Source organism: Gymnogyps californianus, chromosome 1, assembly GCF_018139145.2.
Source record: "Gymnogyps californianus isolate 813 chromosome 1, ASM1813914v2, whole genome shotgun sequence".
Lineage (NCBI taxonomy): Eukaryota > Metazoa > Chordata > Aves > Accipitriformes > Cathartidae > Gymnogyps > Gymnogyps californianus.
In genome coordinates, this window is record NC_059471.1 from 452,032 (window position 1) to 469,414 (window position 17,383).

Sequence of the window (17,383 nt, forward strand, 5' to 3'; positions counted from 1 at the left end):
ATTTTTGTTGTTATTTAACATCTCAGTCGTGTAGCCTAGGAAGAGAAGCAATTGGTAGCAGTAGTATTTAGTATCTGTACCTTTGCTATACGTTGAAGCACAGATCAGATACTTTAATATAGTATTAGAGGTGTAGAATGAAAAGACAACCCCTGCTACTAAGATCTTCAAATCTAAGGACAGGACAAGAGAAAGAAATGAGGGGAGAAAAAGAACAATAAACAGCATGGATCATCATGAGAGGCTGCAGGAGCTGTATGTATCACTGTACAATACCAGGCAAACAAGAGGCTATATTGCAAATTACGGATTTCATGAACAGAATCAGCTGGAAAACAGAGGGGGTTAAGATTATTTAAATTTCCATTTTCATGTTGCTCCTCTTATCAAAATCATCTGGAACAGATGAAACTTCATCTGCCGTAAAACAGCAAGACAAATATCAAATAATCATCCATGACTATTGTACTGTCACTGAAATTGGCTTGTGACTGATTGTGCAGCCGTTAGATGGAACAGAGCATTATTCAGGTACTCAGGGTGAAAAACATACGAAGGAGTCCGAGGACAGGGATAACTACAAGAAACTGTGGGCTATAAAATGCCGTAAAAGTCAGCTAAAATCTGTGGGCCTGAGAAAACTCCTGGCTGCCCTTCATCAGGGGCAGGGGGACAGACGAGTGGCAGCTGTGACCCACTCCGCATGCTGGGATTTGTGATGAGTTGGTTTTAATGTATGGATATAAAAAATAACTCTTAATACCTTCATTGAGTAGATGCTCCACATGATGCAAAGCAAATGCACTTTCCAAATGAGGAACTGACGTCTGGATCATTATGATGAGTGAGTGTTTCCCAGAGCAGTGATCTCTGCCAGGGACATCTCTCATGTCCCACTGGAGAAGCTCCTCCTTGGCATGAGGACCCTGAGGACACACCCCTGTGGATCTGTTTAGTTTTTATGCTGTAGATGATGGGGTTCAGCATGGGGAGGCCCAGCAGGTAGACTTTGGCCATGAAGACATGAAAGAGAGGGCAAGCATGCTGGCCATACTGGTGAACCATGGACAAGCCAGCCATGGGGATGTACAGGATCAGGACTGCCAGGATACGGGACAGGCAGTTGTTCAAAGCTTGAGGTGTTCCCTCTGGGATGTGATGCTCAGAATGGCCCTAGCAATCAGTATATATGACACAAAGATGAGGATGAAGTCGAACGTCAGAAAGGGAATGGCTACAGCAAAGTCATACCAGTTACTGAACGGGATGTCTGCACATCTGCTTGATCAGACAGCAGGCGATGGCAGCCCCCCCTAAGTGGCATCTGCACAGAGCAGCCAGCCCGATCCTGCCTATCCTGGCACTGGTGAGGATGGAGGAGTATCTCAGTGGGCAGCAGATGGCCACATAGCGATCAAAGGCCATGGCCAGAAGCACTGAGGACTGCATGAAGGAGAAGGAACGAACAAAGTAAAGTGCTCAGCAAACAGACTCTGAAACTGATTTCCTTGTAGTTGACCCAGAAAACACTCATCACAGTTGGCGTTGTAGAGAGAGACAAACCCAAATCAGTGATGGCCATCATGGACAGGTAACAGTACACAAGCTCGTGGGGGCTCGGATCAGTCCCAATGACAAAGAGGATTGTGCAGTTCCCCACAAGTGATGCAATGTAAATGCAAGTGAAAGGGATGGAGAGCCAGACGTGCGAAACCTCCACCGCCCAGATGCCTGTTGGGGTGAACAGCATGAGAGGAATGAGAGAAATTGGTTCTGCTGCAACACGACGTGATGAGCTAAAGCACAAAAAGGCAAGGTAATCCTGTAATCAGTGAGCCGAAAGAAAAAAGCACGAACTAGAAATGATCCACTATCATAAATCTGCCAAATCTAAGCAAACAGATTTATGTTGGGCACTCTGGCTCTCTGAGTGCTGCAGTACAAGCTCTTATTTAAATGAGAGTTTGATGATACAGAAACATACCATTAAAGATGTAAACATTGCACTTTGCTATGGCAAGAATAAATACTGCATACCTATGAGCCCAATAACTTCTTCATTTACCTGTTACTGTGATAAATATCAACATACGATGTTACTGTTATTATAAACATCATTAATCTAAGGAAAAGGGAGGAAAGTCTGCAGTTGTTCCCCAGATAAATAATGACTAATCAAGTGTACTGGGTGGAGCAAAGACATTTGTGCCAATTTCACGTGCACCCGTGGCATTTCAGGGCTTCTGCTTTATGGAGTCAAGAGACCTTGCATCATTGATACATTTTCTTACTCCGGAAATAAGTAGGAGCCTCTCTTTACATGATGAATTTGACAGTGCTGCCGAGTTGTCTAGACTCTGGCCTGGCTGCTTCCAGTCCCGCTGCCAGAGGAGATGAGGTTTCATGCTGGCTGTGGCTCCGCTCTCCTCTCCTCCCTCTTCCCACACAACACACGCTCCGATGCCTTGGTTTCAAGGAGCCCAACTCAGCTGAGGAACCACATCTCCAGGTGCCACTACATCACATACCCCTCACTTGCCAAAACACAGCCAGGGAATATCCTCCAAGTCTTTACACCGATTGCCCGTGCTTTACAACAGACTCTTGGAGAAACAGCTGACAGGAGAGCTGTCTTGCTTTTATAAATATATAGTGCATCCACACTGAGACACGACAGACATGCTGTATGTTCGTTTTATCCATGGAGAATTTCCTAAGTACCAGGCAGGTGCACAGGACTTCTAATCTGAATATCTTTTAAAGAGCAGTAAAGCATAACAAGACATAGAAATACAAATGTGAATAATTCATACTAGACACCAGGTTCTGAATTTATGCTGAGCAGGTAAAACCGACTTAAGAGAGGATTTGCCATTGTGGTTGGGAAGCAGGTTTCTGAAAACAGAGCACGCTTTGAGGTAGCAGGGGAGATATGAGAAGTTTTAGCTGCTGAAGGCAGAAAGGTTTGGTAGCTCAGTTAAAACGGGAAGCACATTTTTAGTTGTGATTTTGCGTTATCTGGTGCCTGTTACCAATGTACTAACACAAGGCTCCAGCCCTGGGTCTCTTACCCGAGTTAAAGTCTGAGCTCTGTCTCTCGTGCCCGTGAAATGCTGCAGAGCACAACAGGAGACTGCAAAGCAGGGCCCGGGTTTGCGAGCTGAACCTTTTGTTTCGCTGCCTGCTCAGCAGCTCCACAGTTAGCGCTCAGAAGGATTTAAAAGAAAAAACGCAAACTGAATGCTAATAGCGGTTAGGACAGGAATCAACAACAGGGAACAGTCCTTATTCTGCTGCACGAACCTGATGTTCGCTCAGACCTCACGCGTTTCTGGTTCCTTCATCTCAGAAGGGGCACAGGTAACTGGGATGTCCCGTGCTCTGGCTCGCTTACCAGTGATCCTGGGCACGTGGCGTGGCAGCAGCAGGCACTTCTGACTTCAGCTGGTTGGTTTCTTCCCCATTCCCTCAATTATTTACTTCCAAATAGAAACAGACCATAAAAGCAAGTGAAAATAGCATGCTAGCTATCGCACCCGCTCAGAGCAGAGTGGATACCAGGAGAACTCTTCAAATACTTTGGCTGACTGCAGGTGTATTTCTCCTGTGGTTGGACACTAGCTCCAGCTTCTTTCTGACCATACGCTTCCCTTTCTTGATCAAAATTACCCATTTTTCCACTAGCTGTTCAAGGCAACAGCGATTCTGTCAGCCAAGACCCGAGGGACCATCGGCAGCAAGAATGCCCCCCTCACCCTGGGTGCTGACCCATAGGACAGCACTGATGTTGGTGGAGATGAGATAAACACGTGTTGCTGATCCTGTGGAAGGGTGTCCAAGAAGTTGTCATGTATCTCCATGCTCGCATAGTCTAATAATTGCAATATTGCGTAATCATGCATAAAGTAGCTTTGCACTGATATTACCTTGGCAGTTTGTCTGGCAAAAGGCCACTTCTCCTGCAGACGTGGCAGTGAAAGACTGCTGCCAGTCTGGCCTTAGTAGAAGACGTATGAGACTATGAAATATTGGGCTGAATGCACAGCAGTCACTCAGCAATACTAAAACTACTTGAAACTAGTAGGAGAAGAGTTTGACACAGAGAACAATACTTCTTTTACAGAGAAGTTTCTGGAACTTGTTTTCGCATCAGTTATGAAGGAGGACAGCATCAGGGAATTTAAGTGACTATACAAATTAATGAGTAATGGGTCCATAAACATGTATTCTAGTGAGTAGTCAGGGACCTCTATTATCACTAGTAAAACAGTAATGGAATGGAATAGAATAGAATAGAATTGAATCAAATTGAATCGAATTGAATCAAATAGAATAGAACAGAATATTTCCGTTGGAAGGGACCTACAACGATCACCTAGTCCAACTGCCTGAGCAATTCAGGGCTGACCAAAAGTTAAAGCATGTCATTAAGGAGTTGGGATGCTATGAGGGGAATGGGCTGCAGAAATCGGCCAAAGTCATGTACCCTCCCTGTTCAGATCCCAGCAACCTTCCCTGGGGAGATTTGCAATTCGATAGCTGCCCTGCAAGGAGGAAACAGAACCGTTGCGGTGGGCCATCGCAGACAACCCTCTCAGAGAGGACAGAAAGCAAGGAGCAATGGCCTTGGTCTGCCACCCACGCGTGCCCACTGGGGAAGTGCTGACCTGCCACGGCTCAGATACAGCGGTACACGAGGCTTTGGGGGTGAAAGCTGCCTCTGAGCGGATGAAATGCAGCACAGCTGAGAGCAGTGTAAGAACAGAGATACATGCAGAGACAAAATGAGGAGTTATATACTTCATTGCTGGTGTTCAGGGATGGTCTTGGGGGACTAAAATCTCACTTGCCCAATTTAATCTCACCTCAGTGTTACAACATATTCCCGCGCAGCAAAGAAGCTTGCTCCAGGGTTGGTTTGTATGATACAACCATGATTTGTATGATGAGCAAGCACTGGGCCAAGATACAGGAACAAACCCCCTGCCATTCCTCAGTGCACATCCAGATAACATCATCGTGCTAACACAAATGTACTGCAGATGAGTCAAAGTACAGATCCCATAGCCTAGTACCACAGCACGGCCACTGCTGGCCACAGGCTTTGTACTGAGTTTGCAAGGTCTCAGGACTGAGGCATGCCAGGTTTGCTCTCTTTGAACTTGTCCTGACCTGCCTGGAGCTTTGATTTTACCAGACTTAGCAGTAATGGCAACTTTTATTCTCACTATGCCTATGGCTTTTTTGCTTACCACTGTATGGTGCAACCATAGTTTCAGTTTTATGCAGATAGTAGCAAAAAGTAGCTATTCTGTGCTGAATGAGATATTTATGACTTCAACGTAGTGACACAGTGCTGAGAAATATGCGTCTGGCAGGATGGCAGGGGCCTTGAGAAGTGGGGGCACGGGATGTGGCACAGAGCAGTGCAGGCATGAGGTGGTAAGAGATGGGGCACAGGCTGGTACTGGAGACCTCATGGCAATAAACAACTCAGAAATGGTCAGTTAAAGAAATGCAAGCTCGGAGCTGGCAAAAATGGTTTGGGGGTGACAAAGAGAGCAAAGAACAAGTATCTAACATGCATAAAATGCACCGTATTTAGGAAATCTGCATGTATCGTGGACTTGCAGACCAACGAAGAGAAAGAAAGGTGTAAAAGCATGTTATCAAACATGAAAAAGACACAAAGTGGACCCTAGAGTGAGGAAGAAGAGGCCATGAACATCAATATCATACTCCCTGTGAAGGAGTCCAAATTGTGATGACTTGATGCAACATCCACCACCACCACCAAACTGAAGTCACCAACCTTAGGACCGAGAGGAGCAGTGAAAGGGTGAGCATGACCCCAGGGAAGAAGTAGAAATTGGTAAGTGTGTGTATAACAATCTTTATTTTATTATTGTTATTATTATTGTTATTACTATTATTACTACTACTGCACTACTTTTTCTGTACAGAAATATTAATTTCTGTCTTCTTTTTCTGTAATAACTGGATCTGGACTAACAAGGATTCTTGTATTAGCCTGTTTTCAATTACACTAACAATTAATTCTTGGCTTTATACATAAAGCGTGTTTGCTTTTTGCCCATAAATGAGATTCTGATCATAACAACAGTCACGGCCCTTTGTAGCAGTGGCAGTGGGAAGCCACGTGGGACACCACCAGGCATCTCCAATGAGATCTGTGATCTCCAGTGGCACTAAGCAATGGTGCGTAGGCAAGTGCATTGAGCTCCCGGCTAATGCAGACCCTGGGGTGCCCAGAGGCACTCAGCACACCCTAAAGCAGTTACTCAGCAGCTGCTCACCCAAATCTGACCCCAGGGAAGAAGCATCCAAAGCAACTCCATCCCAGACCCTGGAGATAGGTTGCACGAGGCAAATCAGCTGGATGGAGCAAATGCGGGTGCACCCAGCCACCCACCCATCCCATGAAGTACGAGGACATGGGCAGGACTACAGTGAGAGGGAGAGAGTTTCCCCGTTTTCTGCGCTGTCACGTGTGCAAGTACCCCCTGCAAGGACAAGGTCTACATGTTCACATGGGACACCTTAAAAGGCTTTCTGGAGAGATCGAGGGATCTGCAGAGCCATAAACAGGGTATCTGTGTGGGAAAAGGTCGCAGAAAATGTAATAAAGGGCTGAATCCATAGGCATATGGATAAGTATGCCATACGGGGAAAGGGTCAGTCTGGCTCTTCTAACGTGCAGATGAGACTCCCTAACATATTGCAAGTCCCCCAAGGGCTGGAAAGGATTCTGGCTGGGGCAGATCCAGGTGATAGAGTCTACCTGGCTTCCCAAGGGCTCGGAGCAAGGTCCCCACCGAAGGTCATTAAATAAGCAGCCATGAAATGAGAGTAAAGTTCCACACACCACTGAATAATTGAACCATAAAATAAAGGTGCATGGCTATCCTTTACAGTGAACCCCTACAGGAATCTGTACTGGGATTTCTGCTTTTCAGTGAATTTTGTCTGGTAAGGGAGGGGAAAACAGCAAGGCAACCAAGTTTCTGATGATATTAAATTACTCCAGGAACAGGAGGACCAGCTGCGAAAATCTGCGGAAGACCCTGAGAAGACTGAGTCACTGAACAATAAAACAACAGATAAAAAAACAAGGAGTTGAGATAAACATACAGTGACGCACTTGGGGAAAAAACGGAACACTTCAGATGATAGAAAATGACAGGCTGGTGGCTAACAGTTATCTCTCAGGAACAAGCTGTCACAGTTATCATAGTGTTACGACAACACAGTTCAGTGATCAGCAGTTCCAAAAACAAACTAGATATTAGAAATTCCTCGGCAAGGACCAGAAAACAAGGCCAGGACAGTGTTGTGCATCTGAAATACTGCTGCAGTCCTGATGCTTCGGGGAGCAAAACACTTGTCATGGGAAATGAGTGAGCAGACTGTGACTTCGGCTGGAAAGAGCCAACGGAGGGGAGATATGACAGAGGTAGCAAAGGCTCAAAGATGAGTGGGGGAAGATCTGCTCATTGTCACTTCCAATACGAGAGCTAGAAGCATGAGAAATTAAAACAGCACAAGTCAGGTTCAGAACGAACATACAGAGGTCATTATTCATGCAGTGTGTCATTAGACTGTGGAAATCACTAAAGCAGGGTCTTCTAGAGCCTGAAGTGTTCATGCATTAAATTTAGGAAGATGAGCTCCTTGGGCAAGTGGGTTCATCACCAAAACGTCAGTGATGTGATTGAAGAAAAGAGCAAAACCTGTGCTGTTCCAGGAGGAAGACTCTGCCCCTTCGCTGAGGGTGAGGGCTTTCCAAGGGGTCTTGTGAGCAAACCCTAGCTTTTAGCTTCGAGTATTGTTCTCAGGGTTTTGCAACAAGGTGCACTGTTTCCCCTCATCAGCTAACATTTATTTTTTGTGTTGGGAGTTACTATTCTTCCTTCTGAGACAACAGCACTTATTCCTGCATGTCATTTTTTTGTGACAAGCATTAGTCCTTTTGTATTTATTCTTGGTGCACGGCAGAATCCTGGATCTGTCCCTCCTTGGCTTTTTTGTCTCATGCAATGGTGCAAATCAAAACTGCCTGGTATAAGGCAAGTAGAGAAAAAAGGGCTTGTTATGAATGGCCAAGGCTGATAAGAGACCTGCCTTTTGAACAAAACACTAGATTGTTTCCCAGGCAAGAGGGTGTTGCTTGTGAAAGAGGCTGGACAAGCTGGTTGTCACCAAAACAACTGCTTCTAAGGTAACAAACACTGGCAGAAGTTAAACCTCGTTAAACATCTTGGGAAGGTACTTGCAAGTGCCAGCACCTGTGTTAGAAGGCTTTCCTATTAAAGATGACCCCAGGAAGTTGCTGTGCTGAGTGTTTTTAAGGTGTTACAGAGGGTTTAGAGGCTATCTGCCTGGGCTGGTAAGGTTGATATCTGGGATTCTTTTAGAGTTTTTTTGTTGGTTTTATATATAGTTATGATGCAAGTTAGCTACTTCCTAGTCCTTGGATTTATGTGTCTGCTTCCTTAGCTCTGTAATTGCTGTCTTCTGGGTTGTTTTATGCTATTTTAATGCTGTAAATGGTTTGTCTTGCTCCTGTGTTTTGCAAAGTGCTTCTTAGAAGGTGATTGTTTTAGACCCTTATGCTGTGTTGACAAGGAATGTGAGTGAGTACTGTGGTGTGGTTGGTTGGTTTGGGGGCTTTTTTCTTGTTTTTTTGGGTTGGTTTTTTTTTTTTTTTGTAAATGACTACAAAAGTCCTATCAGTCTCTAGGTGGACAGAGGATGCTGAAGCACGGTTATGTGAGGTGTCTTTTATGGCTCAAGTCAGGTCTCCTTTGGAGACCTCAGGTGTGGGCATCCAAAAGCCCAGATGCAGATAAACGAAAGAAAATGCCTTCCTCTCCTAACATACTCCTGAAAACAAGGTGGGCCTCCTGCAGCTCATGGCCCACACAAGATGTCAGTGTGCTAGTGCATTTAATGACCCCCTCTGAACCACTAGCTAAAGAGATCCCTTAACTAGCAATGTCTCATTGCAGAAGGTTTGGGAGCTGAAAGGTCTGCACTGGAACTGTGGGGTGGCTTAATGCAAAAGGACCCCAATTTGAATGGGTCTCACACAGCATCCCCTTTCTGATCAGGGATGTTTGAGGTTAACTGTTGAATAGCCCAAGCACTAGAAGGGCTGTTTGTCTCTGATGCGGCATTGTCCAGAGGATAACGTGTCGTTGACCTTGCAGCCTTGCTCGGGGGAGCTGCACTTGTGTCCTTGGTGCTGTGAGCTGCTGATGGTCTGCTGGTGTGTCCTCAGGAGTGCCTGGCCCCCATGGCACCTTGTTTACTGCTGCTTGTGGCAAAACCCTTTCCGTGCTCTCTCTTTTCTGTACAGCTCTGTCACCTCCTGGCTCCCTGATCTGACTGGGCTGGCTGTGGGGATGGGAGTGGGGCAGGCGCTGCTTGTGCTGTTGGCTGCCTGCGCGGTGATGCCTGCGAAGGACCCGTTGCTGAACATCTGTATGGATGCCAAACACCACAAAACCAAGCCTGGCCCAGAGGGGATGCTGCATGACCAGGTATGACTCTGCTAATGGGTTAGGTGGGATTGTTGGGGTCCCCTGTACCTCCCTCCCCAGATGATATGGGCTGGTTTGTGCTTTGGGCTTAGCAACCACTCGCCTGAGGAAGAAAGCCTGTGCTGGGTATGAGGCCTGTTTGTCTGCTGTTTTCTTCTAGCAAATGGCTAGGGCAGATGCGGTGGTGTGAGGATTTCTGTTAGCTCAGTGTCACCCCTCTTTCACGAGGAGGCCTCCCCTTCCCAAAGCTTAGGTACCCCAGATCAGAAAAAGGTAAAGGACAGCAAGGAAAGACAATCTTTTCTGCTCCCTCTCTGTGTTAGAGCCTCTTCTTGCTAATTGAAGAGCTCTGCCCCTAGGTCCTTGGTGGGGATGGGGCAAAGAGCAAGCCAGGGTGCAAGAAAAGGGAGTTTGTTCCTATTCCTCAGGCTGGCACTAATTCCTGGTGAGGATCTGACCTTCAGAGTTCTCCTCCTGCTCTTCTTCCAACTCCATCTTGCTGCAGCCCTGAACTCTTCAGTCCAAAGTGCCCGAGGGTTTGCTGGAGGAGAGGTTCTTGCTGCTGAAGGGTTCTTGCTGTAGGCTATGCAGTGAGCTGGCACCTGCAGCATCCTGACTCCCTCAAGCTTCTGCCTGCCCTCCCTGACCAGCATGTCTCTTGCTCTGTTGCAGTGTGCTCCCTGGAAGGACAATGCCTGCTGCACAGCCAACACCAGTTCAGAAGCCCACAAGGACCAATCCAACCTGTACAACTTCAACTGGAACCATTGTGGGCTGATGCCACCCAAGTGCAAGCGCCACTTCATCCAGGACACATGCTTGTATGAGTGCTCACCCAACTTGGGGCCCTGGATTGACCAGGTAGGATCAGATCTGCTGTGATTAAGACAACAGGGCTTGTGCTGGACACATGATACGTTATATGCTGATTCCACCATATGGTATACCCCTGGCACGTATGGGAGTGTGCTTTTCCAGGGACACTGCAAACTTTCCTACTTGGTGGCAAGATTCACAGGACTTTGCTAGCCTCTGCTTAGGCAGTCAGGCAGATGGAAAAACTGCTTGTTGTAAGGCATGTCTCTGCTGGGGCTGAAACTCTTCTGAGATCAGCTCTGGAGCCCAATGGAAGGGGTCGAGGGGGACTCTGGGCTGTGGCAGATCCTGCCCCTTAGCTTCCAAGGGCCATCACCAGTGTGCACGGTCCTGTTCCCTTGCAGGCTGACAGCAGCTGGCGTCGGGAGAGGATTCTTCATGTGCCACTCTGCAAAGAGGACTGCGAGGAGTGGTGGGAGGATTGCAAGGACTACGTCACGTGCAAAGAGAACTGGCACAAGGGCTGGAACTGGGCAACAGGTTGGTGGGCTGTGTGGAGCAAGCCTCCCCTCACCCCTGCAGGCAAGCCCCTGGCAGTGTCACGGCTGCCTGCCCGGTGGCTGGGGCCAAGACCCCTAATTGCTCTGCCCTGTCTGTGGGGTTGCTGACTAGAAGGTGGCCAAGCCACCATCCACCAGCTAAGATGCAGTGATGGGCTGTGGGCAGGTGGCCCGCTCCTCCCAGGGGAAAGGACAGGAGTGAAGTATGCTAGCTCATGTTGTTGTTTTCTTTTGTGGTGCTGTCCATCTTCAGGAACAAACCGCTGTCCTTGGGGCTCCATGTGCAGACCCTTCAGCCACGTCTTCCCCCGACCAAAAGACCTGTGTGAGAAAATCTGGTCCAACTCCTACAAATACACCACAGAGCACCGGGGCAGCGGACGCTGCATCCAGATGTGGTTTGACCCTGCCCAGGGAAACCCCAATGTGGTTGTGGCGAAGTACTATGCTTGGAAAAAGAGATCTTCCCCTGCTTGGATGGAGGATGTGACTCCTGAGACCGACAAAGCCGTGTGTGCTCTGCCATGGCCTGTCCTGGTCCTGCTGCCTCTGGCCCTTGTGGTGCTCCCTGAGGCAGCTGGGGGCTGTGGATCCCATGGATGGGGGTCCCTGTGACTGCTCCCTGAAGGGACATGGCTTGGACTCCTCCAGCTGCCCTACAAGAGGAGCTGGCATAGGTAACTTAGGTCTGTCTCTTCAAACTGGTCACACACCCCAGTAAATGCTTTGCATAAGTTATGTTGTTGGACATTGATACTTGCCTCTACTTTCAGCTGCTGACAAAGACAGTTATTTCCTTGCTATCCTACGAAGGGCAATACCGTGTGTCTTTGCTCTGATGTAGGAGCTCCTTTGCATCTATTCCCACCTCATGGCTGTGTGCTGGGTTGGCAGTGCTTGTTGAAGGCCCTTGGCTGAGCTTGGGTGTCCGGTCTTTCAGACTGCTCTGACTCCCTGAAGGGTGGGGATGATAATAAAATATTCCTCTGAATCAGCCTTGCTGTACTGAAGTTAAGTACTTATCGAGGAGGTAGAAGTGCTCTGGGGGTTGAACAAGGCTGCTGGTCTGGACTGGGTGGTGGTGGGGGTGTGGGGATCTGTACGTGTAGGAGTCTGGGGGGTAGGAAAGATCTAGCCTCCTGGGTAGATGTAGATCCCCTGGGTCCTGATGGCTCCTCAGCTGCTGTGCTCTGCTCCACGCTGCTGGAGGAGGTGCAGGGTTGCCTGCATGTCTGCACTGGGACTCCTGCAGCAGACCACAGCTAGCCATGAGACGCCCCTGTAATGTCTCCTCCCTCATCACAGCCACTCTTCCGTGCTTCTTCCTCTTCCTTCTGAGCCAGGCCTCTCAAAGCTGGGTGCAGGAGCAGTCTGACCTTCTGTGCATGGATTGCTGGAGATAAATGCAAATTGCTGCTGCAGCCTGGTGCAAGTAGCACCTACTCTTCCAGCCCAGCAAGTGCCTCTGAGGAGCTGCTTAGCAGAACTGTCCTTGTCCTGCAGCTATCCAGCGATCGTATGTGGAAAGCTCCCTCTCCTTCGCCACAGCTGTGCAGTTCAGGTTGACTGGTACAGCTCTCCTCCTCCTGCCTATGACCTGGTTTTGGCTGTATATCTGTGTTGCTTCAAAACTTTCTCTTCCCCTGGGGGCAATGGTTCGCAGCCTCCCACATGGGAATTGCAGACGTCATAAGTAGCTGTGCAAAGGCTCACTGCTGTGCTTTTTTTTTTTTTTTTCCTTCCTTAGAAGTGAAAACAAGCCTCTAGCAAAACTTTTGAAAGGAATGGCAATGGGGAAATGCACAGGGCTGTTCAGGTTAGGCAAAGTCCACAGCTGTCCAGTCTGCAGAGCTTTATAGTACTTCAAATACTTCAAGGAGTCTTTAGATCAAAGCAGCTATTCCCAGAAGTTTTTCTGGTTTATTGGATTTCTAAAATGCTCCTAATGATACAGCCTCTATTGTAGCTGGCTACTTATTCCTTGCCTTTATATGAAACACAAAGCACTTTTTTCTTTCCCTCTCTAACTTCAATGTGTTGTCTGCAAAAGCTGAAGCTATCCTAGGAGTGACCCTGGCTTAAAGTCAAAAATGTCTTCTAGCCCATGTGTGGGGTATGGGTTTGCCCTGCCCTGACCCGGCTGCGGAGGGGGAAGAGGAAGCACCTGGAGCTGATTCCTGTGACAGCAATCTCCATAAAGGTCAAAAATAAAACCACTCTAAAAGCAAGGCTGCTTGAGTTCAAGGAAAATCCCTTTCAGGCAGCTCCCACTGTCCATGGACTTGTTGTCTAGGCAGGTTCTGGTCAGCACTGCCACTGTGTCTAATGCTCAGGTACTTGTCTTTTAGAAGCATATTGGGATCCCCTTCAGGGCTGGTGTGAAGTCCTATCCCACACCAGTGTGAACACCCTGCCTGCAGGCCTGTCCCTGCAGGGAGGTCTGACCTCACCGTTTCTAACCAGTCGTAGTTTTATCCTTTGACAGTTGCTTTGGGATTAGCTGCAAGTGATACTGCAGCCAGCATCTCTTCTTTATGAGAAACTTCTAGTTGTAGACGCCTGCTCCCTGGACGTGTCACTGGTCCTGTTGGTACTGTTGCCATGCTTGGCAATGGTAGGATAATTTTGCCTATTGCAAGCTACTGCATGAGATCTGGGCAAACTGGTCTGCAGATACAATTAGTTCCTCTTTCCTTCTGTCCCTTGATTCTTGCTGGAAGAGGATCATGTTGCTAAGACTGCCAACAGCAGCATAATTGTTCTTGCTTCCCAGGCTAGGCTACACCCTCAAATTCTTTCTGTGAGGTAGAGAGAGGGGATCTTCATTTAAAACACCCTGTAGTGATGCACTACAGGGCATCCATGTTACAGTATGATATTATGGAACAGCAGTGGCTTGCAAACCCTCGGTGTTAATCCTGACTGGCATTGCTGGGATGGAAGATGGTTGCAGCTTCATCTCTATCCCATTTTCTTCTGCTTATCTTCTGTCACCTGTGGGGAACTGCACAACCCTGTTTGTCACCAGGACTGACTTAAGCCTCCGTAAGCCCCTGTATCAATTCCTGTCTGTGCTGTCATCACCAGTTTGGGTTTGTCTCTAATATGTAATGAGTGTGTTGTGGTTTGATGCTAGGCAGGTTAGTCTTGATGCTTGGTTTGCTCCATCTTTTTTAATTCATTCCTTCTCCTTCATGGAGTCCTCTGTGCTTCCAGCCATGACCTTTGACTATGTGGCCATCTACTACCTGCTGAGATATTCCTCCATGCTCACCAGTGCCAGGAGAGGCAGGATCAGGCTGGTGTCCTGGGCTGGTCCAGGTGTCTCATCAAGCATTCCTCCACTTCTGGAATGAAGGTTACCATTACTGTCTGCATCAGGAACTGATCAAGCTGGTGTGTATAGACATTGCATTCAATAACTGGTATGGCTTTGCTGTAGCTGTTCTCTTTCTGACTTTTGACCTCATCCTCATTTTCATGCCATATATTGCTAGGGCCGTTCTGAGCATCACATCCCAGAGGGAGCATCTCAAGGCTTTGAAAAAGCTGCCTGTCCCATATCCTGGCAGTCCTGACCCTGGTTGTCTTGTCCATGGTTCACTGGTATGGCAAGCATGCTTTGCCTCTCATTCACGTCATCATGGACAACGTCTACCTGCTGATCCCCCCCATGCTGAACCCCATCATCTACAGCATAAAAACTAAACAGACCCACAGGATCTGCCTCTTGGAGGCAGCTCTGCCTGAGACAGAGGCAGCAACATCTGACTGAGGGAGGAGTTGCGGGGATAGGATGACTGCAGGCTAGAGGCAGCTCATCTGTGTCATTGCTCTAGCATTTCCTTGCATTGGGGATATTTTGGTTGGGGACTTTTTCAGTTATCATGTGGTATCCGATGGGCTATAGTGATTTGTTGTGTCTGGTGAGCAGAGTCAACAACTCAATGTTATTACTTGAGCTGGGATCATTCATCACGTACTATAGAAAGGTTTTGCTTTATGAAGCTATTCTAGAAAAAGGCATCCTTGAAGAGAAGAGGCTGATGAGATCAGCCATCCATCTCTATCACGGTCTAAGTTCATCTGCTCAGTCCTGGGTTGAGCTAAAAGGTCAAATGTTTCACCTGTGCTATTCTCTGTACTTGATTGTTTCCTGTGATAGACTTTATGACTCTGCCATCATTCGTGCATTAATCTTAGCATGCTAAATGTCACTGTTCACTCATTATGTCAATGATACTGTTTTCAAAGGAAATCTCTTGAAGTCCAGAAATGGAGAGAACTGAAGATAATTTTACGAATAGCAAAAACACCCAGCTTACAAAGGTTTAGCTCCTTAACTATTGGCACAGTCACCACCTCCATCTGCAAGTCTAGATATGCTCCTTTACACAGCAAATACTGACTGCTGAGCCTGCAATGGGGAAGCACCGGCCTTACATTGCTCGTGCTATCTTGAAACACCAGACTGGCCCTCGCTGTCTTTGTCCACCCTCTTCTGCTGTTTACTACCCCACTGGAGTGAACTGGGCTGAGGAGCTACCCAAATGTCTCTGCTAGGGCAGCTGTGAGTGTCAGCGAGGACTGCCTGTTAGGAGCTATGTTGCAGGAGAGCTGAGGCTCTGCTTCAGCTAAGAGCTGCTGTAATCTGTGCTGCAGATCACCAGCTAATTGATTTGACCTTTGTAGCCCTGTTCTGGGGCCTGTGCACATACTCTCCTTATGCGAGTCATCCACGTAGCTGGAGCTATTAATTGCTTCTCTCCCCTTGACCAATGCACTTGCATTTGTTCAACAGCTCTTGGAGCACACAGGGGTCAAGGCATTGTGCTGTCCCTGCACTGGTCTCGTCAGGGTTTGCTGTGACTGACAGCATCCATGTGCATGGAATAGTTTGGTTGTTTCTTTAGTTTCACAGCCACCAGCTTTCCCCTGGCTCTGTCCCAGGCTGTGTGCTTGGTGGGTGCCCTTCAGGTGGGACGCACACCTTACAAGGTGCCCCTCCATGTAATGAGTAATGTCTGTTTTCTTTCTGTATCCTCAAGGACCAACATGAATTAGGGGAAGATCTGGGTGATGTTTCCTTTGCCATCATGCATGAATTTGGATCGGTCCTGGATACCGTGGGCATGCTGGGCTGACAACTCCAAAACCCTCTGAAAACATCCTGGGCCATGGTACCGTGTGGGCTGGGGCTCACTGGGGTCAGGAAGGGGTTCAGCTGTGGTGTGGGTCTCCTTAATCACACTGCAGAGAAGACTAGGACTTACATCTCCCTCCTACTCCACAGTCGTCCAGGGACTCTATGGCAGAGCCTGTAGATCCCTCACCAGCAGCTCCCTGCCAGCCCCTCCAGCAGGGACCCTCCTTCCTTGCAGGAGCAGGGCACCAGGATCACAAAGTCAAAGAATCATGTAGGTTGGGAAGGGAGGTCTGGGGGCCTGTGGTCCAACACCCCACTCAAACCGCAGTCCCTTGGAGCGAGATATTTAACACATTTTTAACAACATCTCTGATTTTTCCAGCACTGACAGGTGTGTCAATAAAACCTATTTGGGCTCTTCATAAGTCATTGCCATTTAAAAAATAAAAAAAGTCCATTTTCGTGCCCTCTCCTCTGCCAGCTCACCAGTGTGGGCCATCCAAGAATGAGTTGCACAGACCACAGGTACGTGGGGAGGTGGCAGGAGCACGCTGGCCCGTGGCTGCTGAACTGCGGTGTTCACAGGGCGGTAGCGGCGTGTCCCTCGGCTCAGTACGAAGCTACGAACGAGTGTGATGCAAGCTCCTGGCTGGGCTTGCACCCAGCCAGGGCATCACTTGGAGACCTGGCTCTGCTGTCTTGAAAGTACGTGCAGGAGCCCTCCCTATGTCCCATGCAGCCCCGTGAGCTGTTGCCTGGTCTGTGTCCCCTCTCTGTGGACCCAGCGATCTGCAGGCTGTTGGCAGCAGAGTCTCAAGAGGGGCCGGGCAGGCGGCTGCAGGTTTGCCTGCTGTTTATGACCTGGCTGGCCCATTCCCCAGGGCTGGCACAGGAACGCTGGGCTGCCCACGGGGCTTTCGCGAGGTGGTTATAAGCAGCCGTGTGCTGGCAGACCGGTGAGGGAGGCAGGCGGTGACTCCCTCCTCTCTTTCCAAACCCTGCTCGCCCGGCAGATCTTCGGGAAGATCTGGACTGCAAGGTGAAAGCATCAGGCTGGAAGCAGGAGCTCTTCCTACCAGACCTTCGTGCTGGATCCTGCTGCTCTGTCTTTTGGCACTCTCCTCACCATAGACAGGCTGTGTGAGCAAACTCCTGGAGGAGCTTCTCCCCGCTTCAGTTGCTTGTACTAATTCCTGTCATCGGCGATGGTGTTCATATTGTCAGAGAGGTGGAGACTGTACATCTGCAGGGGGTTCAGGTACCCGCCTGCTCTGCGTGACTACAGCCAAGGCTGCGGG

General features: G+C 48.4%; 1 protein-coding gene and 2 pseudogenes across 2 annotated transcripts; 2 read left to right on the forward strand and 1 right to left on the reverse strand.

Moving 5' to 3' along the window:
- Positions 1-355: 355 nt before the first annotated feature.
- LOC127025479 (olfactory receptor 51Q1-like) lies at positions 356-3,860 on the reverse strand (annotated as a pseudogene).
- Positions 3,861-8,281: 4,421 nt separating this feature from the next.
- Positions 8,282-11,933, forward strand: LOC127024860 (folate receptor gamma-like). Of its 2 annotated transcripts, none has more exons than XM_050909592.1 (5): positions 8,282-8,412; positions 9,380-9,563; positions 10,236-10,424; positions 10,784-10,919; positions 11,193-11,933. In XM_050909592.1, exons 2-5 carry the CDS (start codon positions 9,426-9,428, stop codon positions 11,552-11,554), a joined length of 825 nt encoding a protein of 274 aa, XP_050765549.1. In that variant the 5' UTR covers positions 8,282-8,412; positions 9,380-9,425; the 3' UTR covers positions 11,555-11,933. The 2 variants fall into 2 exon arrangements, with proteins under 2 accessions (XP_050765549.1, XP_050765540.1); XM_050909583.1 differs by having other exon boundaries at positions 8,282-8,407.
- A 1,964-nt stretch (positions 11,934-13,897) lies between these two features.
- Positions 13,898-14,714, forward strand: LOC127025556 (olfactory receptor 51Q1-like; annotated as a pseudogene).
- Positions 14,715-17,383: the final 2,669 nt, after the last annotated feature.

What these genes read in the sequence shown, in the direction of transcription:
- LOC127024860 (XM_050909592.1), top strand. Translation starts at nt 9,426, where the DNA reads ATGGGAGTGGGGCAGGCGCTGCTTGTGCTGTTGGCTGCCTGCGCGGTG. An exon ending in TGGGGCCCTGGATTGACCAG is followed by an intron (nt 10,425 to 10,783) that starts GTAGGATCAGAT and finishes GTTCCCTTGCAG; the next exon opens with GCTGACAGCAGCTGGCGTCG. An exon ending in GGGCTGGAACTGGGCAACAG is followed by an intron (nt 10,920 to 11,192) that starts GTTGGTGGGCTG and finishes GTCCATCTTCAG; the next exon opens with GAACAAACCGCTGTCCTTGG.